This window comes from Euleptes europaea, chromosome 7 (assembly GCF_029931775.1).
Source record: "Euleptes europaea isolate rEulEur1 chromosome 7, rEulEur1.hap1, whole genome shotgun sequence".
NCBI classification, from domain to species: Eukaryota; Metazoa; Chordata; class Lepidosauria; order Squamata; family Sphaerodactylidae; genus Euleptes; species Euleptes europaea.
The window spans coordinates 77749635-77775320 of NC_079318.1; the positions used below are offsets into that span (position 1 = coordinate 77749635).

A 25686-nucleotide genomic window follows, 5' to 3' on the forward strand; every position below is an offset into this window, starting at 1 on the left:
GAAGGTGATTGTAAGCCAGTTTGATTCTTCCTTAAGTGGTAGAGAAAGTTGGTGTATAAAAACCAACTCTTCTTCTACCACTTAAAGAAGAATCAAACTGGTTTACAATCACCTTCCCCTCCCCTCCCCACAACAGACACCCTGGGAGGTTGGTGGGGCTGAGAGAGTGTGTCTAGGCTAGTCTCCCACTCCAAACCACTGCTCTTAACCACTACACCATGCTGCCTGTCACTGGGGAAGGGGAAAGCCCTCACTGGTGTGTGTGCATTGCATTGCTCCTGCATCTCCATTATGTGAGCCTGGCTTCATTTCTAGGTGAAGATGTCAGTGGCCATGCTTTCAGTGTTTATAAATTTGGCTGGCTGCTGCCTTTCTACTTGCAGTACCTGTATGTATGAAGAACTGTGCAGCCCATCAAGTGTGGCAATTCCTTGCCTGGGTGTTTCACTGCTTCTGCACAACCTGGATAGTTTTAGTGTACACATCTGTGATTTTTTGGGGGGGATGTTTTTTCTTATGCAACATGTTATGAAGTAGGAAGAGCATGCAGGCTTTCATCGTGGTACTTACAAGCCCCCCCCTTCAGTTTAACCAAATGAACGGTGAGTCCAATATTCTTTGAAATCAAAAAGCAGAAAACAGATTTCTTGGCTGCCGCTGAGCAGAGGGAGGACCTCCTTATGCAATTCCTGGCCACTCGCGGAGGCCTGTTGCCTGTACTCCTCCTCCACCTCCTGTTCTTTTGGCACCATGCTTAGCATTGATGCTGCAGAGGCGGGGATCATTTCCCTGTTTTAAAAAATACCATTTTATGTGAAATCAACCTGCTTTCTCACACCCACATCTACCCCCCCACACACATACACACTTACATGAGTAAATTGGATAACCCTTGGATTTTCCCCCTATAACATTTCCTCCTCCAATATCGTTCAGAAGTGGTAATTTAGAGACATAGTGCAAAGTGATGCTGTTTACCCCAAATGGAATATTTCTCATGATTGTCCTAAAACAGAGTTGGGTGTCAAGTTCTCCCCCACCCCGCAATTTGACTATTTTCTTGTCTCAGTCTCACATGCCTTCTTTCTCCTGTGTGCTGAAGCCGGAAGACAAGAGAGGTGAAGTGTCCTTTAAGTGTTGATTAAAGCAGGGTGCCTCATTAAAGTGCACTCTAAAGATGGCTGATCTGATAGCAAATGATGCTTATTGCAAAACTGGGGAAATACCTTTTTAAATCTCTCAGTTGGCAATACAATCTTACATGTGGGTAGGGAACTGGGTGATAGGTCTCTGACAATCACAGCCGCTTTCTAGCAAAGTGAGTTCCCAGGAGGAGACCATAACACTTCATAGCGTAGGAAATGGCTTCTGATGTTTTTTCCGTTCTCTCCCATAATCTGCAGGATCTTTCTTCCTGCCTTGAAAGTCAGCCTTAATGGACTTTATGGTTTCAGGGTTGCTTGTGAAATTGACATTTATTTGCTTGTCTGCCTCTCCTCCTCCAATGTAATTTAGGAGCACCAGAAGGAAGGAAAAGGAGAGTTGACCTCCATTGCATGTGCTCGCTCCCTGCTACCGGTAGCTTCACTCCCAAGACCCTCAGATCCTACATAATGGGTCTGAAACCCTACCCACAGCCCATTTGGAAGTCACTGCAGCTATGCTCTAACATCCATGAAAAAATCTCTGGTATGGGCTAACTTATAAAAATGTCTCAAGAGCTAGGTGCTGTGTAATGATTGGATTAGTAGAATTCTACCTGCAGCTTACAGTCTACAAAGACAAGCACATAAGGATTGGATATAACATGGAAGGGAAAGGAGAGGCTGGGAGGGTGGTCACTGGGAACATGTGTGAAGTACTGCTTTGCTAAGTACTCAAAGAACATTCTTTCTCTTCTTCCCCCTCCTCCCGGTTGTTCTCTTTCTGGATTGCAATCGACTCCAGAAGGTAAGAATTGTTGCTGATATTATACAATGCAATTGAACCAATGTAGCAGCTGTTTAAGTTTAAAAAAACAAGGATGTTTTGCACATCTGCCTCGAAGCAGAATGGCTTGGGCTGTGGCTTTGCTCAGTGAAAGCAGCTTAGAACAGGCCCTTCAGCTCAGGTGACTTCACCTGATCAACATTCCCGGCTCTGAGCCATCCTGTGTCTTGCTCTAGAATGTTTTGAATACGCCATTAGACTTCGAGGCATGTCTGACTCTGCATGGCAACCTCTCAGTTCTAGAATGCCACCAGAAACATGAGATGCATCCCTGGAAGAGTGATGTGTGGTCACTGCTGGGTCCTGTGCCGGAAGTGGGTAGCCAGTTGTGCCAGCTGCTGTACAATCCATGTTGGTTTTATGATCATACGTGTCAACGGTGGTGGACAATTCAGGTCTAAGCCCAACGGCCGCATACTTGAAGGGGGTGGATGCATTTCTTAAGCATATTTTATCCCCCCTCAGATTTGCTCTAAATGTGATTATCAGGATATTTGTACTGTTCGGTTCTAGATACAAAGGTTTCTGCTTGTGCTGATGCTAAGCAAGAAATATGAATCAATCAAAGCAAACTTTAATATTGGATTGTAGTAATAAGGACATGAAACCCATTGTGTGTGGGTAAAACCTAGCTTAAATATGAATCCTGGCTACTGTTTTCTTATTGGTCACTGGTATTGGGTCAGTCTTTTTTACATCTTAACTCAAAACTTTTGCATGTTTCAGTTGAATTTCGTGTCCCTCAAGTACTGCCAAACCAAGTGAAGGTTTTAAAACAATGCACAGGAACACAGCCTATTTTATTACTTTTAATTGCTTTAGTTGCTTTTCTTTCTGTTGAAATTCTTCAATTAGTGTACAAAAATACAATCAATGTTGAAATGTCATAAATCATTACAAAGGCCACATATAAACGGCAGCAGAAAGATGCAGGTTGCTCAAAGAGTGCTTAACTTCCATGTTGAGATCTCATAAATGTTTCTTCCCTGCCCACATTAGATGTGGCTTGCAGAAGTGTAAACCTCTGCCTGGTGTACCAGTTTTCCTTTACCCTGGAGTCACACTTTTCTGTTTGGCTTCCAAATGTGCATCAACTCTTAAGGGTCCACAGCTAAGTTGCAGCAGCTCTGGTTTTTTGAAGTGCTTTGGTCGTGGTACACCTTGATTCCAAGCCAGCACACCCTGAAGCATGAGACCTCTTACCCTGTATGCTGAAAGGAACAAATCTGAGCAATTCCCAGAACCACCATAAGATTTTTGAAAAACATTTGGATTGGCTTTTGATGGCTGGGGACTGGATGGTGTGAGGGAAGAGTTCCAGTGTCTTAAGCGTTTCTTGCTTTAAACACGAATGCCCTGAACTCTAGGGAAGTGCCAGGCAACCAATTAAATAAATGCAGAGGGGAAAACTTTCCTCCAGATGTCCACGCTTTTGTTCTGTTCTCTGAATAAAAGAGCAAAACTCTCTTCCCGTCAAAAAAAAAAGTGATAGGAAGAGAATACATTGCAGTCTTTCTTTCACATTTTGTTAACTTGCGGCACTCAACTGCAAAATTAATCATTCTAGAGGTTACTGGGAGTGTCAGGGTCTGAGTTCAGTACTAAATCTGGCCATATGTCTTAATTTATTGGATTTCTTTTGGCGGTCTGAATAGGGTGGCTCCTTTAATGCCTGGCTCTGAATCAAAGAGGGAGGCATTTGAATCATTAGGAGTTGGGCACGGCCATTTCTCTTGCCACCATGCTAACACTGGTCAAGTGTTTCTTCACTGTGTTCCAAGGGGGCTAACCTTGCACTTCTGTTTTCAGTGGGACTTCTCCTCTTGCATGTCTGAATGCTATGCTGCACACCAATTCCCGTGGGGATGAGGGCATTTTCTATAAGGTCCCTGGGAGGATGGGCGTCTACACGCTGAAGGTAAGCGCATCTCTCGCTGGAAGTCAGAACTGGTTCGTGGATCATTTCAAAGCAGTGGACGGACTACAATAAGAGCTTCTCCAATGGAGATTATGAGAGTCCCTTTAAACCTGAGCCATGTTGCGTCTTGGTTCCTGGTATGGGGAGGGGCTGTGGCTCAGTGCTAGGGCATCTTCTTTGCATGCAGGAAGTCTCAGGTTCAGTTCCTGGCATCGCCACTTAAAGGGAATCAAGAGATCCACTGTGGTATAGTAGCTAGAATTCTGGACTAGGATTTGTGAGACCTGAGTTCAAATACCCAGCCTGCCATGGAAGCTCACTAGGTAATCTTGGGCCAGTCACACATTCTCCACCTAACTTACCTCTCTGGGTTGTTAGGATAAAATGGAGAAGGGGGTCATAATGTAAGTCACTTATATGGAATAAATGAAATGAGTAGGTGACCTGCACGAGTTCCTGAAAAATGGCTTCTAGTCAGAATAGACAGTACTAACCTTGATGGACAATGGTCTGATTCAGTATAAGGCTGGTTCATGTGTAGCCTTTGGACTCTGATGCTTCATCATCATGGAGTGATGGTAGCCTGAAGAAAGGAATTTCTGGCCCTAGATGTTGGTCCCCATGCTACCCCACCCAGTCATGTCACTTAAACCGCATTATCCATGGAGTGACATTCACAGCTAGATTAACAGAGGCTGGATTAGGCAGGCGCACAAGACCCATGGCTAAAAATATGCCCTTCATCTGATAACTTGAAAAAAAAATGTTGTGTGAGATTCATCTGGCATGTATATGCTGAATACCAGTGAGCCATAATACTTAATGTATTGTCCTTTGACCAAGGAGACCTGAGTTCTCTTACCCTAATTAGGCCACAAAGCCCATTGAGAGATCTTGGCAAAGTCACTGTCTTCTGTAGTCTGAACATAAGTGTGTGTGTGTTTTTTTAAGAGCTCTCAAAGCAACATGGGTACATGTTGTTTAGGTAATATTTGACTGTTCAGTAGTCAGGGAAGCCACTCCCTCCTGGCTTCTTAACAAAGATGCAAGAACTCGGGTGCCTGCAGTCCTTGATAATCTTGAGTGCCTGTGAAACTAATGTGAAGTGTAAGCAAATAAAATTTGTGAGTAGGGCATCTACAGAGGAGTTGGCTGGATTTTTAGTAGGGCAGAACTGTGCAGAATTGATGGAGGGGGTAAAAGAAGTTTGGAAGAAGGCGAGCATGCTGCGAGTGCTGCTAGTATTTGTATTTTTTAACATTAGGCACTTTCAGCACATCATTAGTGAATGGAAGCATCTCAGGATGTTCAGTACCAGCAGTCCTCCAATCCTTAAGTGGTCTCTGGAAGTTGCCCCCTTTAAACTTGGCCCAGACTATGAAGGGGAGCACTTGGGATTGTATATAAAGTCTCCAATTTACCAGAATGATACCCTCCCAGTTTAATTGGGCTTAGAACGATGTCAGAGGAGCAGTGCATAGTCATGTTTCCATCCAGAAGGCATGGGGAGTCTTTTCTTGATTGAACCATGAGCTTGGTTGAAATCCGCTAGGTTGAATTTGTGCCGTTCATCATTCTGTGGGCATGCTGCCTAGCAGCCTGGCTGTGGCAGTTGTCTGACTCTTGCTATTAGCGGTGGAACTCGGAGCCTTAATCTAGAATGTAGCCTCAGTTTATCTGAAACTTGGTTTCCCTCCAGAGAGCTTTTAAGCTTTTGCAGCAAGGGAAGCCGGGGAGCCTGAGCTGGCAGAGTATCAAGTGGTTTGATGAGTTGCTAGGGTCCAGTGGTGCTCGGGAAGTTATGACAGCACGCTAGGAGAGGTTCTGGTGAGACATTGTTGCTCAGCCACAGATCATGTGCTCTGCGTCTCTCAGGTCCCAGCTGTAATCAGCAGCCTTTCCAGTTGGAGGGTTCTTTGGGTAGTGGGGCTGGGGAGACTTCTCCTTGAAACCCTAGAGAACTACTACTAGTCTGGATGGACAGAACTGAGCTCGACGGACCAGTGATCTGACTCTGTAGGAAGCAGTTTTATATTACGTTAAAAAGGGCCATGAGGCTGAGGGAGATACTCTGAAGATAGGCTAAAGAACTTGGGTAAAGGAGTAGATGAAGCATTGGCAACCCATATTGGAAAAAGATGCCATAACGACGGGGGAAGCATTTGCTGAGATTGAGGCCTTGGGGAGTTCGCAGTATAGGGCAAGGAGTTCCATAATTTTGGTGCCACAACTGAAAAGTCCTCTTTGGTCCCTACCTGCCCACCTCACAAGGCAGGGACCCCCAAACAGGGACTCAGAATACTGTAGCAATTGGATGGGTTTGCATGGGAGTAGGCAGTCCTTCAGGTATGTTGGTTCTACGCCATAGAGGGCTTTAGAAGTCAACATCAGAACTTTGAATTTAGCCCAGAAACAAATGTGGAGCCAGGGTAGATAAACCAAGGCTGGAGTGATATGGTCCCTATGACCCACCCCAGTCATCATCCTGGCTGCAGCATTCTGTACCAACTTAAGGTTCTGAGCTTCAGTTCGGAGTAGCTCACATAAGTTACTATGCCCCATAGTTTTATGAGCCCAAGTAATAATGGAGCTAATGGTGGAGCTCTTAATTTGGAATATGAAACCTACTGCACCAAAGCCCTTGATTCTCCTGCCATTTAAGAGAAAAAGTACTATTCTCTATGATCATTTAGTTGAAATACAGAAATGAATGCTGACCTCTCCTGTCCGTGTCTCTTTTTTGCAGAAGGATGTTCCAGATGGGCTGAAAGAACTGTCTGAAGGCTCAGAAGAGAGCAGCGACGTGCAATCGGATTCTCCCTCCTCAGAAAACAGCAGTAGCAGCAGTGACAGGAGCAGTCACAAGGAAGGGCGGAAGAGCAGGTGGCGAAGGAAAGGTAGCTGTTTCTTGAAGTCTCTCAAAATACACTTGTGCGCTGTTTGCTTTCAGTTTGCATGAGTTACTTGAGCTGGGTGGAAGAGGGGGATGGTGACTTTTGCCCTACCCTTTGACCCCCAAGGTGTTCCTGGGGGTCCAGATACCCATTGGGGGCAGAATTTCAAGAGCCAAAGAAGACTGGAGCAGGAAGCAGGAAAGTTGTCATTTACACAGCACTGTGCCACTGGCGCTGCACAGGATTCAGGTCCGCATCTTGGCGTGAGAACATAGTAGGGTTGCTCGTGCGCTTGGTAACCAGTGCACAGGTTGTTCAAGCCCAGCTCTGAGCCTTAACTTTGATGCGTTCAGGGAAACTGCTTGCTGTAGCTGTCGATTCCTATGAGGTCTCCAATTTGAGGAGTCCTGCAGGCTAGTGGGAGCAAATAAAGTCTTTTAACCAGACTTCAGTGCAGGCTGATGGGCAATAAGCTGTGGTGAATTTGCCCAGGTGCAGTATTGCTACTGTTAGAAATCCTAACTATTGAGAAATGAGGTCTGTAAAATGGAAGTTCTTGGGATCTATTTTGTGTACAAGTATGACTTGGTGATCACCACAAAGGGAAAATATATCTGCTTTCCATCCCCCATCTCCTTTGGGAAATACTTGATTTATTATGCCTATTTTCATGATTTATATGCATATTACATATGCATATTACATACACAATCCATGGATCATATAGCAGTTACATACTTGAGATACAAATGGGGGTTGAATAAATGAAGTTGCTTTTTGCTGAGTCAGACAGTTGGTCCATCAAGGCCAGTATTGTCTACTCTGATTGGTAGCAGCTCTCTGGGGTCTCAGGCAGACTGCCTAAACCTTTTTTAACTGGAGATACCAGGACCTTATTCATACAAAGCAGTTGCTCTGTCACTGAGCCATCGCCCTGGTTCAGGTCTCTGTCCAGCCAGGAAAGTGGCTTTGGTCAAGCTGCTATCTCTCATCCTCTTTCCAGTTTGTAAACTGGCAATAGTAGTGGCCTAGCTCAGGTGGCTATATGAGGAGTATTCTGAAGCACACTAGAGCCTGAAGTAATTGTTGCTAGTATATTATCACAAGCTGCATAAACCCAATGTCTGTATTTTCCTCTGGTGCCATCCTTGGTGTCTTGGAAGGGGGGGGAACCTTTGTGCTCCCCTGCTAAGTATATTCCTTGGTTTGCTGTCCCTGGGCTTGCTTCCAGTTTGCTGTCTTCCTTATCCCCATTCTGTATTTGCCGTGTAAAACCACTGAAGTGGGGGTAGAGGGAAACTGAGCGTGTTGTCCTAGAAGGGGCAAAGGACCTGGACCTCCTGTGCTAGAATCGAAGGGACTAGGGAGGGGTATCTCAAATGTGCGGGCTTCCCCAGATCAGAAAGATGATCATGCAGGCTTCAAGTGTGTAGTAAATAATGTGTAGTAAATAATGATGGCAACACCAGCCAAAAGCCATCCAGTTGGTGTCTGTACCGAGGTTTGGACTGGGAACTTACTGGCTGTCATTTTCTGAAGAGCTCAGTGAGATCCCATGTCCTGTCATGACTGTATAGGGGGGCAGGTGGGAGTCCGGGGGAAACAGTTAATTTTTCTTCACAGTCAAAGTATTTTGGATCAGCACTACCTCTTTGGTGGCATAATGCTACACTGGCTTTGCAGGCGAGCTAGCTACTGGGCTAAGTGAACTTATGATGCTAGTTAGATTCGGCTCGTCCAACACTGCCCAGTTTTGGCTCTTATGCCCACGCTGTACCAGCATCACAGTTACATTGGCATGACACCACACTAGCATTGCAGGGTTTGATCAACATGTAAGTGAGCTGCAGAAATACAAAGGACATGATTGAGCAGGTACCTTTGCAGCCAACATGGGAACTGATCTGCAAGTGTTCCACAAGACTCAGTGATGCTGGATATCCAGCATCAGCGTGAAACGGCTGCATGTGAGGGGGAAAAGGCATCTAGAGGTCTAGAACTGCATATTGCTAATATGCACATGACACCTAGTTAATTTTGAACTAAGCCTACCGGGCTGTTTGAATGCAACCTCTAGAGCAGCAGTGGATGAGTAGATGAGGTTTAAAAAAATCTGGAGCTGAATTCAACAAGATGGAAGTGATGCTGGGAGGTGATCTTGGTGTTTATGAAGGAATCATTTGGTGTTTTGGAGGTAATTGGCCAGTCTGAGCAGGAGTGTTGGGGCAGCAGGAATACTTTTTGGTTGTTCTGATCCAGTTCCCATCTTAGAGCAGAGTGATCTTGCCATGCTTCACCACCATTTTCTAATCTTGCAGACTGACTGCTTCAAATCACTTGGAAACTGCTGCTAGGGCAAAGTGTTGCATCTCGCTTCCCAGTGAAATATTGGAAGGCAAGAACACATTCAACCACTTTTGCAGTTAATGCCCCAGTTTGCCTGTTCGCTTCTGGGCCTGATCGTGCCTTATTCTGCATACTTTGGTTAAGTGAGAAGAAAGCATCATTTGCTCAAAGCAGAGCCCTGAGGCTCTGGAGCATTTTGCTTTGGAAGGGTTTTAAGACCCACTGATTGTAAGTGATTTTCAGGGGTAAACTGGTTGTTGAAATGCTTGTTGAGTTTAATGTCTGATATGTGTACCTGTGGTCTTAGATTGTTCTGTTGCATTTCTGTATAAATTGCTTTGCGCTCAGGAAAAGCTGAATGAACAAATACGTCAAGTAAATCTGTCATAAGGGTCAGAATATCTTTCAGTTTCTTAGAAATTGTGACTTCTGTGCCTGGAACTCTGAGTGGAAAAGAAACTCAGGCATCATTCTGCTACAGATGCTCATCTAGCTTGCTGCACTTTTTAAACCCAGAAGGATTTGGTGCAGCTTTACTGGGTAACTTGTGTTGCCTGACCATTCTTGGAGTCAGGTACTTCCCAAATATCCAGAAACTACCTATGCCTATTGTCCTGGCCTTTTCCTCAGGGACACATAATTGTGTGCTCTCACAACAGCCTCCAGATGCCTGAAGCTGCCATTATGTCTTTCTCTTATCTTTTGGGGTGGGGCCCCAGTGCGTCAACTATGAAGGAGTGAATGAGGCATCCTTCCTCCCTGTGCACTGATACCCTGGTACAGGCCTGTTTGGGAGTTGGTTCCTACTTTGTGGCTTTCCTCTCCTGGGTGAAGTCATTAGCCTTCTATAGGTGAAGAGATTAAAAAAGGCTACAGTAGATTGGCAATTGGGAGAAAAAGCAGAAACTTTTATTGCCCCCTGGCTCATGGTCCAGGATGAATGAAGTTCTTAAAGGTTAAAGCTGATGCAGTTGGAGCTCAAGCAAGCATCTCAGCTTGGAGAGGAGTCTCTAACACTATGCCAGGTGATCAAACGGGGTTTCTAAAACATGATAAAGAAAGGGTTGTCCAGTTTATCTGCATGAAGAAGAAATGTAGCAAAAAAGAATAGCAGGTGCAGACAGGGAGACATCCTGATTTAGGGAGGTGGATCCTTTTTACATTTCACTGCAGCAATATGTTTTTCTCAGGCTTTTCCCAGGAGGCATCTCCTCCATGTTGTCTGTGCCTTCTGTTATCCCCGTGAAGGAGACAGCTATGGCTGGTCCCATATTGGCCATGTCCCCCTTCTTCCTCTCAGTCTGGACGCCACATTTTGCCAGTACATTTCTTCTCTTTGGATGTCACGTTCTCCAGAACCTTGACCATCTCTGCAGCTGCCCTCCACTCTTTTGTATCCTTAATTGGCAGTAATTAGCCAATATCGGTGAAGAGCGGTTGCCTTATTTCTTGCTGGCAGAAAGGCAGCAGCACATCCAATGAGCTGGAAAAGAGACGCGTCCTGTGTCAAGAGCCAGCGTTGTAACAGCTTGTGCGTGGTTGCTTCAGTGTGCCTTTGTATCCCTCAGACAAATGTTGCTGTTTGTGCAAGCTGTCCTAGCTGTTTTCAAGAAAATCTCTTTGCCTTAAAAGAAGTGCTCAGGGCCTGCCTGGGTAGCTGGTTTTGAACATAGTTAGTCTTAAGCTGTATAATCACAGAATTTTCCAAAAGCACAAGGTTTGGAAAGAGGTTTTTTCCTTTTTTATATGAAAGAGGGGAGAGGCTGCATGCAAAGTGAGTAACTGTCCAATTCGTGTCTTGAGCATTTGCTCTGTCCTGGGTGAGGCATACATGACATAAATAAAATATTAATGTGTGTCTCTGCAAAACCCATTAGTCCACTAGATACTCACCTTAACACACACTTACAGTTCGAAAGGCTTGAGAGTTTAAACTCTGAACTGCCTTTTTTTTAAAAGAGAGAAAGCAATCTGAGACTTCCAGGAAGGTGAGTAGTTCTGCAGGCAGAGAAATTGCACAGCCCTTGCCTGTGGGCCTTTGCCACTATTATTGAATGGACAAGTCTCACCTTTGCACCTGCAGCCTTCCTGCTTCTCTTCTGTTTGTTTTCTGTGTCCTCCTTTACTTGCCAAGCGAATTCTAAGACTTCATGTTTCCCCAGAAGAGCTGACAGGATCCCAGATTCCTGGAGCAAAGGGGGAAACAGCAGATCTCTTCTTTGTTATTTGTAGGTGTTGGATGTCTTCAGCCGAGGCGAAAGACACACAGGCTTCTGAATTTGGGTCTTGGCAGGTGAGTAAAGGAGGAACTGGCTTGGCAATCGAAAAAGGAAACTGCCTTCCAAATGCTTGTGAAAGTGCCATTGCTGGCACTCATTTAACTGCACAGATTTTAAATGTTTCGCAGTAGCAGGAAAGGGCAGGCAGCTGAAGCTACAAGCCTGCCTCTTTCCAGGTGTGAAGGTTCTACAAGGGGTCACTTTTACTTAGCCTCATGTGTGTTGAACCTTTGTGTTTAGGCACACAGGCATTTAAAAGCTCATATTTCCAGAATGTGTATCATCCAGTGCAGAAAGATTTTATTATTGCCTGTATCAGCGGCTTTTTCATAGAGGGTGGAGGATACACTTCTGGGTAGCAATGTGTGTGAACCAGATCTTGGGGTACAGGTGGACTGTAAACTAAATTTGAGCAGTTGGTGTGATGCGGCGGCAAAAAAGACTAATGCAGTATCAACAGAGGCATAACATCCAAAACACAAGATGTCATAGTCCCACTGTATACTGCATTGATCAGACTACATCTGGAATACTATGTGCAGTTCTGGAGGCCTCACTTCAAAAAGGATGTGGACAAAATGGAGAGGATGCAGAGGAGAGCAACAAGGATGGTCAGGGGCCTGGAGGCCAAGCCCTACGAGGAAAGGCTGAGGGACTTGGGAACGTTTAGTCTGGAGAAGAGGAGGTTGAGGAGGGGACATGATTGCTCTCTTAAGTGTTTGAAGGGCTGTCACTGAGAGGAGGGCAGGGAGCTGTTTCTGTTGGCAGCAGATGGTAGGACTCGCAATAATGGGTTTAAATTGTGGGTGGAAAGGGAAAAAATTTATGGTAAGAGTAGTTCAGCAGTGGAATCGGCTTCCTAGGGAGGTGGTGAGCTCCCCCTCTCTGGCTCTCTATTATTCTAGCAGTAGAAAGGAGCAAGAGTCCAGTAGCACCTTAAAGACTAACAAAATTTCTGGCAGGGTATGAGCTTTCGTGAGTAACAGCTCACTTCTTTAGATTCTCCTTTCTTCTGCTACAGACAGACACACACCGCTACCCATCATGATCTATCTGTATGATTCTAGGGTCATTATACCCAGAACATAACAAGCAAGTAAATCCCACACATCTGTATGTCTAAAAATCTTTAAAGGTTCTTATACTGTTCATAAATAGAACACTGTTCATAAATAGCTAGTTTTGAGAACAAACTAGAGAAGGGCAATTTCATTTCAGCCCCTCTTTGAAGCTATAGCCAAATGACAGGCCATAAGGGAGTTCAGGTGGATATTTCTGAATCTGGCATTCAGTTGAAATGATGGGTGTTTCTGAAGTGAGTGGGAGGGACAGCAGGGCAGATAGTGGTCAAATGAGCACTCTGGTTGTGCTAAAGGGCAAAAGGTTACCTCATTGGACAGCAACCCTGGCAGCTTGCCTTGGAACCTAGATGGGGGGGGGGCTTGTCTAATCTTTCAAATTGTTAGTAGCATAAGAACACTTGAGTTGTTTCTCTTGCTGTGAGTGCACAACTGGTGGCTTGTTGCTGTCACAAATCCTCCTGGCCCCTAGCTTTCCTCAGTGGACTGCTCTCCCCACTCTGCCTGGGGCTCAGCTCTTCGCACGAAGTTGGCTAAAAACCTGGTGGGTCTGTGTTTGAAACTTCTTAACCCACCCCGGTGAAACAGGGATCTCCTTCCCTTTCCCTATGGTTTGCTCTTAAAGTTGCTGCCACTAGCAAGGCATCATTTATTGTTCCCCCACCACAAGACCATGTCTGTGTGAGTGCATATCCCTTCTTGGGTTGACCAGAATTTGGGGCACAGGGTTCAGATTTTCCCTCCAACTGAACTCTTTTGATCCATACCTTTGAAGTGATCGGTCAAGAGTTTTGTACACTTTTGAGGTCTACGCACTTGACGGCCCAGCCAAATGGTAAAATACGGTCAGGAGATTCAGCTCTTTTTCCTAGCGCAGTGGTCGGCAAACTCATTAGTCAACAGAGCCAAATATCAACAGTACAACAATTGAGATTTCTTTTGAGAGCCACCTAAACAAATAAAGGGAGAAGAAAGAGGGGGCAGGAAATCAGCTTGCTTTCCCCATCATTTCCCCCACCCTGCAGTTATTTATGGAGCTGTCAGCTCACTTTTATTAAGTCCCATCAACATAAATAACACCAGCGGCGGGAAGGGGATCAGGAGGCGCTGCGCCGGCCCTGCGCGACCACCCGACGCCGCGCCCCTCCTCCTCCGGGCATCGTCCGTGGGTCCCGGGGGGTCCTTCCCTGGGCCGCCCACCCGCCTGCCTGGGGACCCTCCGCGCAGTCCGGGCTGATGTGCCTCCACAATGCTTCTCCTCCTCCTCCGGTGGGGGGTCTAGGGCTGCCCCGGGGGGGGTCTAGGGCTGCCCCGGGGACGGCCTCGTCGCGAGCCACGGTTTGCCGACCACTGTCCTAGCGTATCAGTCACCATAAACCTATCCCTCCCTTCCTAGCATATAATTTGGGATTTTATTTTTATTTTATTCCCGATTCCAACAGATAAACCTGTGTTACTCTAACAAGCATATTTATCCTTTCCTAACAGCTGTTTCTTTTCAATAGTGAGCTCAGGAATTGGGATTATGCAAAAGAACACTGATGCCTATTCAGCACTGTTAATGCCCTGTGAGTCCTGGCTGCCAGGGGTGTACACCAATTTTTTTCAGTATTTTTTGGGTTCAGGTTTATTAAACCTGGAAATTCATAAACTTGAACCCGAAAAATATCTGAACCCGAAAAACAGGATCTTTCAGATCTGCACCGCTCCCCTTCTCTGGAGAAGGCTGGCAGCGTGGCTTTCTTTTAAATCCACACCACCCGACTTCTCTGGAGTCCGGAGAAGGGGGGCGGCATGGATCTGCATCCGGAGCTTAGCTCCGAAGCTTGGCATATCGATATGCTCACCCCTACAGGCAACAGTACAGATACTGTAATTGCGCACTGCTATACGGGTAGGTTTGGATAAATCTCCTGTGGGCTTTGGTTGGGGGGGAGGGTGCAGTGCATGTGGTAATGCTAGGACAGCAAAAATCTGGATTCAGCCCCACAGGGTACTTTCAGGACGTTAACTTAAGAAAAAGGGTTGCTGCCATCTCCCCCAAGTGCTAACGCCCCTACACACTACAATGTTCCAGTTAATATACTATCATTGTTAAGGCAACAAAGGAAACTACAAGGAATAGCTAAGCCAATAGCTCAAAATGATTTTCTTCCATTGTTTTCTCGCTGGCCTTACATTCAAGTGTCCATCAGCGGCGGGGGCGGGGGAGAATGATGCTTCTCCTGGCCACTTGTTAGACTCCCCCAAATTAATCATTCAGTTGGGAAGTAGAGAGAGCTGTTGTGTGCTCTGCACTTTTAAGTGATCAAGCTACAGCCATATCAGAATTGGAAGGATTTTCTGAGCAGCTAGGAGGGAAGAAAGGAACCGGGAGTAAATTCATGTCTGGGCTACTCAGGGAATGCCTGGTGGTGCCCCCTAATTATCAACTAGAAGCAAAGAAATTGCAGTGTACTTTTGTCCTTCCCCCGTACTAAGGACACAAGCCACAAACTTTAATGAAATGTCTAACATTTCCCATAAAACAAGACTGCCTTGAAAGAAAAGAGACTTGCAGTGGGGGAACTCCTCAAGACAGCTTCTCACATTTCTGGATATTGCCAAATGAGTGGTTGAGTGGAGACAAACTTCTGCAGGAGTTCAGAGACTTGTGTAGCAACCCAACCTGAATGCTTACTTCTGTTGTCCTGCAATATCTTGTGTATGGTACACTTTGTAAAACTTCAGACATTCAGAGTCAGCAACAAAGAATTGCTTTCTCACCCTGGATCCATCTTAAAATATCCATTCTAATGTGGTTGGGTGATTGGGGAGGGGGACAATTCCTAACACCAGGTCAGGGTCCCTTTCTCTCCCTCTTTAGTGCACGTGTGGTGGGGAGAGAATGCTTCTGGGATGGATGGAAGGGATTCTTGGAACAGAGTTGGGGGAAGTTATTGAAGGGAATGTTGCAGAGGTGCAAAATGGTAGCCTGTTAGAGTAACACTAAAGCTTGCTCCTGATGGGCCGAGATGAATCACATGAAGACATAAACACATGAAGCTGCCTTATACTGAATCAGACCCTTGGTCCATCAAAGTCAGTATTGTCTACTCAGACCGGCAGCAGCTCTCCAGGGTCTCAGGCAGCAGCTCTCCAGGGTCTCAGGCAGGGGTCTTTCACATTACCTACCTGCCTAGTCCCTTTAACTGGAGATGCCAGGGATTGAACCTGGGACTTTCTGTGTGCCAAGCAGATGTTCTACCACTGAGCCACGGCCCCTCCCCAGTCCTTAACATGTGGTGACTCCAAAAAAAGCCTAGGAAATATAGAGCTTGTTATATTCATGGATCTAAGATCATCTCGGGCAGGACCACTCGAGCAAACCAGTTAGTGCAAAAAAGAAAGCGCACAAGATCATAGCCTCAAACGTACAAGGCCTGGGTAGCCCCAACAAATGTAGGGGGAAATTTCAAATTTATTTCAGACTACATAAACTCCCCAAAGACTGGGGGACTCATGCAAATGGATTTTTTTTAAGCTAGAAGGGTTTCAATTTTGATCCATTAAAATTTGATTTTTGATCCTATTAGTTATGCCTCCATTAAATTAATGTTAGTAAATTTGTGCGCTTCCCCATATCTTTTTCAGAAATGTTTACAACAAAGAGCTAGTTATAATTAATGTAGGGAGATCTCAATGAGATGCTAGCTCCTATTTTAAACAGACAAGCAGTCCGTCTAGTCTAGCATCCCATTGCACTTAGTGGCCAACCAGCTGCTATAGAGGGCACAGAGGCCAAGTCCCCCCCTTCCATGTTGCCTCCTAGCACTGGAATTCAGAGGCTTACTGCCTCTGGACAAGGAGGCCTCTTTTAGTCCTCACTTATGGATGTGTCATCTGTAAGCTGAATAAGGGGTCCGTTGAATCCAAAGCCCTAACTCAGGTTGCCTATTAAGTTTGTGGGTAGGAAATAATAGTCAATACCGCTTGTGATTTTAAAAAATGCAGGAAAGGGGTAGAACTGGAACACACAGTCAAGGAATTGATTGTGCAGGTCACCTCCCATTCTGCCCCAGAAAACTACAGATACTGAAGCAGGTGAAATCTGAATTGGACAAATGCTGCTCTGCCAAGTTGGAGTTAGTGCTGACTTAGATAAAACAGTGTTATTGGAAATTGAGGGAATGACAGAGCAGGATGGCGGCCAATAGATTAAAGGAAATAAAAACCAAAATCTGAGTTTTAAAAATTCTTGGAATGCTTGAAATTAACTGATGAGCAAACAGTGTTCCTTAGAAGAAAAAGAAGTACTTTTTTCTTACTAAGTCTTTATCTTGTGCCTGGGACCAGATGCATTCCTAGCTGAGTAGTGTAAAGCAGACTCTGAGATGTTAATGTCTAAACTACGTGCCCTCTATGTGCCTCTGAGCTTTCGCACACCTTCCCAGCCATTTGTTTATTTCAGAAAAAGATCCAAGTCTTTCGGTCAGCATTAGGCTCATGACTTATATCAGCATAGATACAAAATGTTTACAGCATTACTAGCTAATAACATCCAACAGATAATTCCAGCCCTAATAACATACAAGCGAGGTGGGGTTCGCCATTAGAAGGCAGGGTCCAGAATACCTTCTTGCTTGTAGGCCTGCTAGTGCTGAGCTGAGATATACTGATCCCAAAGCAGTAATTTAATTAGAGGCAGAAAATACTTTTAATAGGGTTTCTTGGAAATTCCATCTGGCCTTTCCACAAAGGTAACTCCTTAGCTCTCTCTGTCAAATGGATTTTTCACACTGTATAAAAATCCTAAGTGACAGGTAATTGCCAGTGGCATAACTTCGCAACATATCAGGCCACAAAGGGGCACAAGGCAGGAGTGTCCGTTCTCGCCTTTCATTTCATCTAGCCGCAGAACCATTAACGCGTGCCAGATTTTAAGAGCAATCTATAAGCGGTGTAATGGCAAGAGGAGAGGAATGTAAAATTTCATAATATGCAGACAGCATGTTATCTTTTATTGATAGCTGACTAACAGTTTGTCAGCAGGAACAGCTGCCACTGGAGGCTTTTGCTCTAATTACCTGACATATATATTGTGGAATGTCTTATTTAATATTAAATTCTGTAGGACTTAGCTACTAGGTATAGGGATTGATTCCGTATATTTCTTTCCTTGTTGCTTAAGTAATTTTTTTACATAGAAACTAATTCCGGTTACAAAGCAGCTAAGCAAGGAACAGAAATTAGAAGAAAACCCTTGCCTTATTCTAATCTATAGCTACTATCCTAAGGTTTAATTTTCCAATTCAGTTTATCACAGGCAAATTAATAACCAACGTTAACCTTCCTCAGCCAATGAAAAAGGAGTTGTTCTAAACCATTTTCCTCTAAGCTTCCTTCTTCAATTATAGTTTAGTTATCCCAGATGCCCAAGCCAAACTTTCTCCTATAGCAGAGTTGCATGGAGGATACCAGAGTAACCTTGCCATCCTAAGCAAAGTTGCAGCCTTCTAAGCCTATGACTTTTATCAGCCTAGACCGGTGTAGCTCTGCTTAGTATTGCCCTGTAAATGCAGAGTACCTGCCTAGAGATTGGAACAATCTACTGTACATTTAAAATATGTAACTAATACAGCGGAAATGAATATTTTGATTACGTTGATCCCCACTCAGACTTTCAGAAAAGAGTAAAAAAGACCCCCTTTGGGGGACCATGAAGTTGGACCCCCTGACCCAAACTTGGGGGTTCTTCTGAGGAGAGTCACCTGAAGCTCTACCTTGAAAAACAGCCCCCCAGAGCCCCAAAAATATTCCCCATAGACATTAATGGAGCCAAAAAAAATCCAGATAGTGGAAAAAGCAAAAAACAAAACCATTTACCAGCATGGATATTCGGCTTTTCTGGAAATTTTCGGGTCCAATGAACCCGAACCCGAAAATACCGGGGAAGAATGGTGCACATCCCTAGTTCCTATTTTAAGCATGTATACTCAATAATGCCCTGACCTGGATGGTCCAGGTTAGCCTTATCTCGTCAGATCTCAGAAGCTAAGCAGGGTCAGCCCTGGTTAGTATTTGGATGGGAGACCACCAAGGAATACCAGGGTTGCTGTGCAGAGGAAGGCACTGGCAAACCATCTCTGTTAGTCTCTTGCCATGAAAACCAAAAAAAAGGGGTTGCCGTAAGTCGGCTGCGACTTGACGGCACTTTACACACACATACTCAAAAATAAGTCCTATTGGGTTCAGTGGGACTTGCTCCCTAGTAGGCATGCTTGGGATTTGCAAGCTGGCCTGTCTTTGTACATGCCCCTTTTATGCAGAGATTGTCCCGTTTGGCTTGCATGAAAAGTTGGATGACTGTGTTAGTAGAAAACAGGCTTTGGCAGATGTGAGTTCCACTGTTATGTTTCCCATTGTAGTGGCCACTGGCTGGATGCCGTTTTCCAGTGCTAACGAAAGTGATGCCTAACATCCAGGAAGCTTAAAGGATACTTCCCTCATGAATCTTTTCTACAGCCTGCTCTTTGTGGAAAGCTGACAAGAGTGAGAACCTGCAGTACTTGCTAGTCTTAATGGCACTGGCTCCACCTTAACCAGCTGCAGAGGCTTATTTCTTTATTGAGATCTTTTTAAATACTGCCTTTCCCTGCAAAACTGCAGGGTCAGAGCTGAGGAGGGAAACCTTTGGGCACATCTGTACTGTGTCTTTTCTGTAGAAGCATCTCTCCCCCCAAGGATAATCTTAGTGTAGCTTAAATTAGTTTTGAAAGAGAGGCCTAAAATAGTAAAATGACTTCTGATAATTCCCCTCCCTTCCTTTTATATGCCGTGCAACTCTGAAAACATCTGGCTGTTTGCACCAGCTGAATTCTTGCATCATTTTATAGCGCTTGGTGAAGTGGAACACGTAGTAGCTGGGCCTGGTGTGCCTCGGCTGCCCTTGGGAGAATGTCCCATTTTCTTCATGGGGGGGGGGGGTTAAGCTGTATGTTTTACATCTTATGGGGGGGCTCATTTGGTCTCAGCTGAGCTTTGCAGTTTAGCCCAGTGCGGCCTCATTGCTATTCATATACATGCAAAACAGGAAGCACTTTGAGATCACATCAACAACCTACTTCCTTATATGTACAAAAATAAAGCTTTTCTGACAGCAGCAAAAACCGACGCTTTCTTAAAACAAAGTCAAGCCTCGTCGTCTTTAGGCCCCCGTGGGCATTGGTCCCAGCCAATTGGAAGCTAATGGAAATCATTTAAAAAACCATCCTTGTCCACTCCAGTTAAGTCTCCATCTATTTCTGCACGAGCAGGTACAAATTCCTCTGTGTGAAAATCATGTCTGGAGAGCAGCTTTCTGAAATACAGTTGCGAGGTAAGACTGTCATACCCTGCCCCCAATGCAATCTAGACAATCGCTTGTTCACATTGGGTGTTGATGGCTTTTGCTGTGGTTCCCTGCAGGGTGTGTGTGTGTGTGGGGGGGGGGGGTTCTGTTTATTCCTTGATGCAGAACAGCTCCAAAACATATAGCTGGGGCTAAAGAGGGATTTATGGATCCCCATGGATCCCAGTTCCCATTGACTGCTAGTATGCCCAGAGGGTGGAGTTGGTGTTCCATGCTGTTTTGTCATCTCCTCAACCAAACCGGGGGGGGGGGGGCGACAATCCTGAGTGACTTCTCTGTACCCTTGTTGGCATGCTTCCGGTGTTTCCAAGATTGGCCAAGGTAGGGGGCTTTATGAGATAGCATCTGTGTCTCAAATGTGGCCTTCCTTATTATGGGACTTGTCAACTTAAGGTAGATTAGGCTGATGTAAATTGTTGTGGGGCGCTTTCTCTTTACTGTGGTCTGCTGCAGGAGGCTTGACCATGATATATCCGTATATACATGATATGTTTAACATAGAATACTTTAGCACACAAAGCTGATGAATGATGCAATGGTAAACAACACATTTTGGGAAAGATGCATCTTTTTTGCAGGGGGCGATGAATCCATTGATGCATACGTATTATGTAGCATACTTTTTTGAAAGTTTAAAATATGTCCTCACCTATCATACGTACTTTCAGAGGTAGTATTTTGAGGGGCTCTTCTTGGACAGAGAAATCACTGAACACCATCCTCACAATGATTGCCAGCTGAGAAGTGTCTGTTTATGTCTGTGGATTCATTCATTTGGATATGGCTGTAGCTTCAAAACCGCCAAGCCCAGGCCTGCGCTTGCAGGAGTGTCTCAGCAGTCAGAAGATGTTTGCTCCCTATTGCACTAATGCTCTGATCTCTGGCTTTTGGGTCACAAGCAGTCTTAGGAGAGTCAGGCCTTCAGAGGGACCGTTGGGCATGCCATGTGAGAGGGCATAGCATGCTGCAGCTAGAAGAATTTTGTGATCCAAGGTGAATAAGCGTTCATTAAATCCAAGTTAGAAGAGCTAAAATGTGGTCAAGTGCCAAATGCTGCCTGAACAGCAACTTAGGCCTAGGTCAGTATGCAGCCAAGGAAGAAACTTGGAAAACAAGGCTGGCCTTCTGGCAAGGCTGCCAGGCTCTTGCTGTTTGAGCCCTCTGCAGGGAGTCCATTGGCCTGTGCAGCTCTGCTCCCTCTTTGGCCGGACCTAGTTGAGCGTGCCAGCTGATCAGCGCAGCTGACTTCTCCTGAAAGACAAGAGAAGTGGTCAACCTCTGGGCTCGGTTTTAATACGGAAGTTTGCATCTTTTGTCAAAATACTTAATAAAAAGTCAAGGTTTGTCCATCTGGTCATGTCCTTGTCAAGTTAATGTGGGAAAGTGGCATTTGCTCTAAAAACCCGAATGGAGTCATAAATAAAAGAAAAGAAACCCCATCCTTCTCCAGGCGAGGGGAAGGGGCCCTGCTCCGCCCCGCTGGCTGGCAGCGCCCCATGCGGGCTTCACTAAACCAACGGAAAAGAAGGTGCTTGGCAAGGGGGGGTCCGGGCCGGACTTCACCCCCCCCCCCCGGGGCCTGTCTGCCATGGGCATGAGGGCTGGCCCAGGCGGGGAGCCAGCAACTGAGCCAAGGCTGGCTGGGGGTCTCAGGTCACAGGGAGAAGTGTGGACATCAATTCCCAGGGGGGTGGAATGGAAGCTGCTGGGAAGGATGGGACTGAACTTGGTGGCTTTTGTCAAAATGTACAAGCGAAGGTCCAGAGACAGCCCATTGCTAAAGTGGTGTAAAGCTGCCTTCTCCCCCTGAGTCTGTTTGCCATGAACTTGTCTGTTGACGGCTGTCAGTTATAACTGCTAAAACGACCTTTCCTGTTCAGAGGCAGGATTCCTGTGCTTCACAGAGGCCAGGGAAAGGAACAAGGCAGGGTGGTGCCATGCTCTTCTCACCCCCTAGTTTGTTACATGTTTCCTAAGGACAGGAGGCAGGCCGTTGTCAAAAGCCGAAGGGAGGTTAGTCTGATGCTATGGGGCAGTCGTTTTCTGCTCTCAGTTTGGACATAATGTGCGTTTTTACAGTTGGCAGCAAGTGGCTTTCATTACAGCAGGGGGAAAAAGTTTTGAATAAGAACAGGCTCCTTTTTAAAAAGAAAAAAAAGAGGTGAAAGTGAATCGTGTGTATATCAAACAGAACCTGGGTGACAATTTAATTCCTAGATAGATCACGATGGGTAGCCGTGTTAGTCTGTCACTAGCAGTAGAAAAGAGCAAGAGTCCTGTAGCACCTTAAAGACTAACAAAATTTCTGGCAGGGTATGGGCTTTCATGAGCCACAGCTCACTTCTTCAGATACAGCTAGAATGAATCACTATTTTCTACTGTTAATTCCTAGATGTTACACACGAATGACTTTAAATAGTACTATTCCTGCCTTACATTTTTTTAAAATTTTAATTTTGTTTAAGCTAATGAGAGCCTATTTTTTTTCCGAGTCAGCTGAGTATGTCTTTACTTGTTTAAAAATGTTCCCTTGCTCACCGTGGTCTGAAAAGGTTAACTTGTACAAAATGTGGCTAATGTTTTGAGCAGGGTTTGCCACAACAAATATGAAGCTAGTTTTTCTTCAGCTGCACTGGCTTCCAGTTTGTTTCCAGTGTGCGTGTTACGTGCTGTCAAGTTGCAGTGGTGGTTTTGACTTTGAAAGCCCCACAATGGCTTTGTTCTGGAATACCTGAAGTACCGGAGCCTCCATCCATACACCCATATCAACCTTCCTGTGTTCAATGAGCAGCACAGGACTCTCACTATCCAAGATTTGGCCAATGAAGACTTATTGGAGACCATTTTCAGCTGCTATTCCTAAACTGTGGAACTCCTTCCCTCAGGAAGGTCAATTGGTAATATCTTTGTAGGTGATTACCTGTAAGAGGGTTGGATTCAAGACCTTTGAGTCAGAAGAACCGTAAGATAAGTACAAGTATAGGCCTTCCAGGGCAAATTATGACAGCGTGTTTATTCCAGAAGTTTGTTTTACCTGAGGTTTCAGTTGTGCATATTACTATTACTGTGCCTATATGATACCCGTGTGCAGGAGGATTTATCCCATTATTTATTTCATTGTCCACTCTATGCACAGCCCAGGATTAAGTTTCTTGATGGGCTGCTAGGGGGTACAGACCTCCACTCAGAAAAGGAGGAAATCATATTCTTGCTGTCTGACTCCCAATGAGTACCGTATATTTCTCATAGAACATCACTGTTTGCTCTGGCAGCAAGAAAAATAAGAGCTAAAGTTGTTAGCTCTAGAGCAGAATCCCACAAATGATGTTGTTTTGGTGGTTCATATCACTGTTAATTCTACTAAATTTTATTTTCTTGTACATCTCTCTCTTTTTTTAACATTGTGCTACTCTGTGGATGATGTTTTGTGATGGCCTTATGGCCACATACAAAATTCTACTACTCTACTGTGCATATATGTGTTTATCAATTTTAGATGACTGAAGTATCTCTGAGAGGCAGAAGAGTAGCATATAAATCAGTTTCAATACATTAGCGCTTCTTTTCAAGCTGTTAATCTGAATTTGGGAGTAAATTATTGATTTTTTTTTGTAGTTTTGTATCTTCACTTACAATTTAAGTATAATTGCTTAGAAAAGAGGCCATCTGTATGGGGTCTAAATCAGGGGTCCCCAAACTTTTTGAGCATTTAGAATTCTGACACGGCATGGTGGGAACAGCAACAAAATAACTGCCCCAATTGCAGGAGGTGGAGCCAGCCACAAAATGATTGCCACAGCTTAACTTCAGTAACACAGTGCAGATCTTTGTGCTGTGGTGGCAGCTGCTGCCAAAGCAACATTTTAAAAAATCTGTAAAGCCAATCAGAAGTCTTGCTGGGTAAAAGCCCTACTTGGCCCCACCTACTTCCTAAAAACACTTGGCGGATTATTTTTGTAACCACATTCATGACATGTTTAAAGCAGAGTACTTTAGCACACAAAGCTGATGAATGATGCAATGGTAAGCAACAATTTTTGGGAAAGAAGCATCTTTTTTGCAGGGGGCAATGAATCAATTGATGCAGGGGCCCACCTCCCCATTGCTGGTGCTCCATGTAAAGAGGCAAATTTATTTATGTAGCATACTTTTTTGAAAGTTTGAAATGTGTCCTCACTTCTCATACGTACTTTCAGAGATAGTCTTTTGAGGAGCTCTTCTTGGACATAAAAATCACTGAGCACCATCCTCACAATGATTGCCAGCTGAGAAGTGTCTGTTTATGTCTGTGGATTCATCCATTTGAAGCAAAAGTCACAGACATTTCTGCAAGCCAGTTAGCAACTGATATTCAAGGTCACCAGAAATGGCTTCAGTTCTTCTGGTCACTGTGTTCCTAGAGAGCTGCAACTTCTGGATTGCAAACAGGATTTCATCTCTTCTGTGAAAACCACTCACCAGCAGCCAAAAATACCTCTCTTTGGAGAGCTCTCTTTCTTCAGAATTTTTCTTCCTTTTTGCAAGCAAGTTTGCAGCTATAAAAGTCGCAGTGGTGGTGTTTTTGCTTTGCACCCCAGGCTCGAAAAACAGCGACTGTTGCAAGGCCAATTTGGATTTCAGTTCAGAGATGTTCTTTTTACGAATCTCAGAACTGAATGGATAGTTCTTCGAAAAGGACCAAGTGGATAGTTCTTTGTGTCTCAACGTGTCTTTCAAACGTTGTGCTTTTTGGGGATTACAACAGCTAAAGAGAACAACAAACACACAGCCTTGCCTTTCACATCCACAAACCTGCATCTTTCTTCCCAATTACAGTTTAAAAAGTAGGTCCTGGGTTTTTTGCTAGGTTCCCCGCTCATTTTGACAAGTGTAGAAAACAGAAAAAATATTAAATATGCAGTTTCTTGCCCCCTCCTACTCCTCCCAAGTGCTGCTGCTCAGAAGAGAAAGAGGACAACTGGTTGGGGGGAGGCTTTCCTCCCCCTTCCCTTCAGGCTTGTTAGCTCGGGAAGAACCGCCAAAGCCAGCCAGGCTGGTAGGTGAAAGAAAGGATCCCATATCAAGTAGCATTTGGGAAGAAAGGGAAAGTGTGAGTGTCAACAACGAAAGGAATGGCAAAGCCACACAAAAAGAGACCCATAAAGGCTGTAGCAGATCAAAGAAGTTACCTGAGCCAGGTCTGCGGGACAGAGAGAAGCTCTCTTCCACCTGCTAGAACAAACACCCAGTCAAAATCCACGTGCTAAAACAAACACCATCAAATCTGCCACATTCCCAGCGAGTTTCAGCGGGCTGCAAGAAAAGGTGGGCGCACTTGTGTCTTCGGGGTAGGTGTTGGGGACCCCTGGTCTGAACGTACAAGTTGGTGTTTTTGCCTCACCTAGCCATTAACTGATTCCAGCATTGTCGGATGCTCCATAGTGTACAGCATGGGTATATATTTTTGGTTTTATTAACTGATTCCAGACACTAGTTGAGTATATTCTAGGTACAGGATATCCTTGTGATGGAAAAGCCCTGTTTTCGTTGGCCTGGGTGTTTCTGAGTTAAAAACTGAAGTCAACACTTCCTTAAGAGCAGACTGATAGAATCACATTTCCTGGAAGCAACAACCGGTGTCCTGGGGATATTGCCCGCAAATACAGTTCCTCCTAATGCAGACTGATAAAATGTTTAAGAACTACCATATTACTGCTAGGACTGCACCCCTTCCCTGTATTCCTTGGCTGCTATGAGTAATTTATTTGCAAAGCCCTGTAAAAAAAAAAAAGTGTGATTGCTAGCAGCAACT

At 44.9% G+C, this 25686-nt stretch overlaps 1 protein-coding gene across 1 annotated transcript in view; it reads left to right on the plus strand.

Moving 5' to 3' along the window:
- The first annotated feature begins 3798 nt into the window (after positions 1 to 3798).
- ASXL2 (ASXL transcriptional regulator 2) overlaps positions 3799 to 25686 on the plus strand; it is a 38888-nt gene continuing 17000 nt past the window's right edge. The window contains exons 1-2 of the mRNA XM_056852383.1: positions 3799 to 3907; positions 6654 to 6804. Coding sequence (XP_056708361.1) covers positions 3830 to 3907; positions 6654 to 6804 — 229 coding nt within the window. The 5' untranslated portion in view covers positions 3799 to 3829. The remainder of the gene's footprint in view (positions 3908 to 6653; positions 6805 to 25686) is intronic.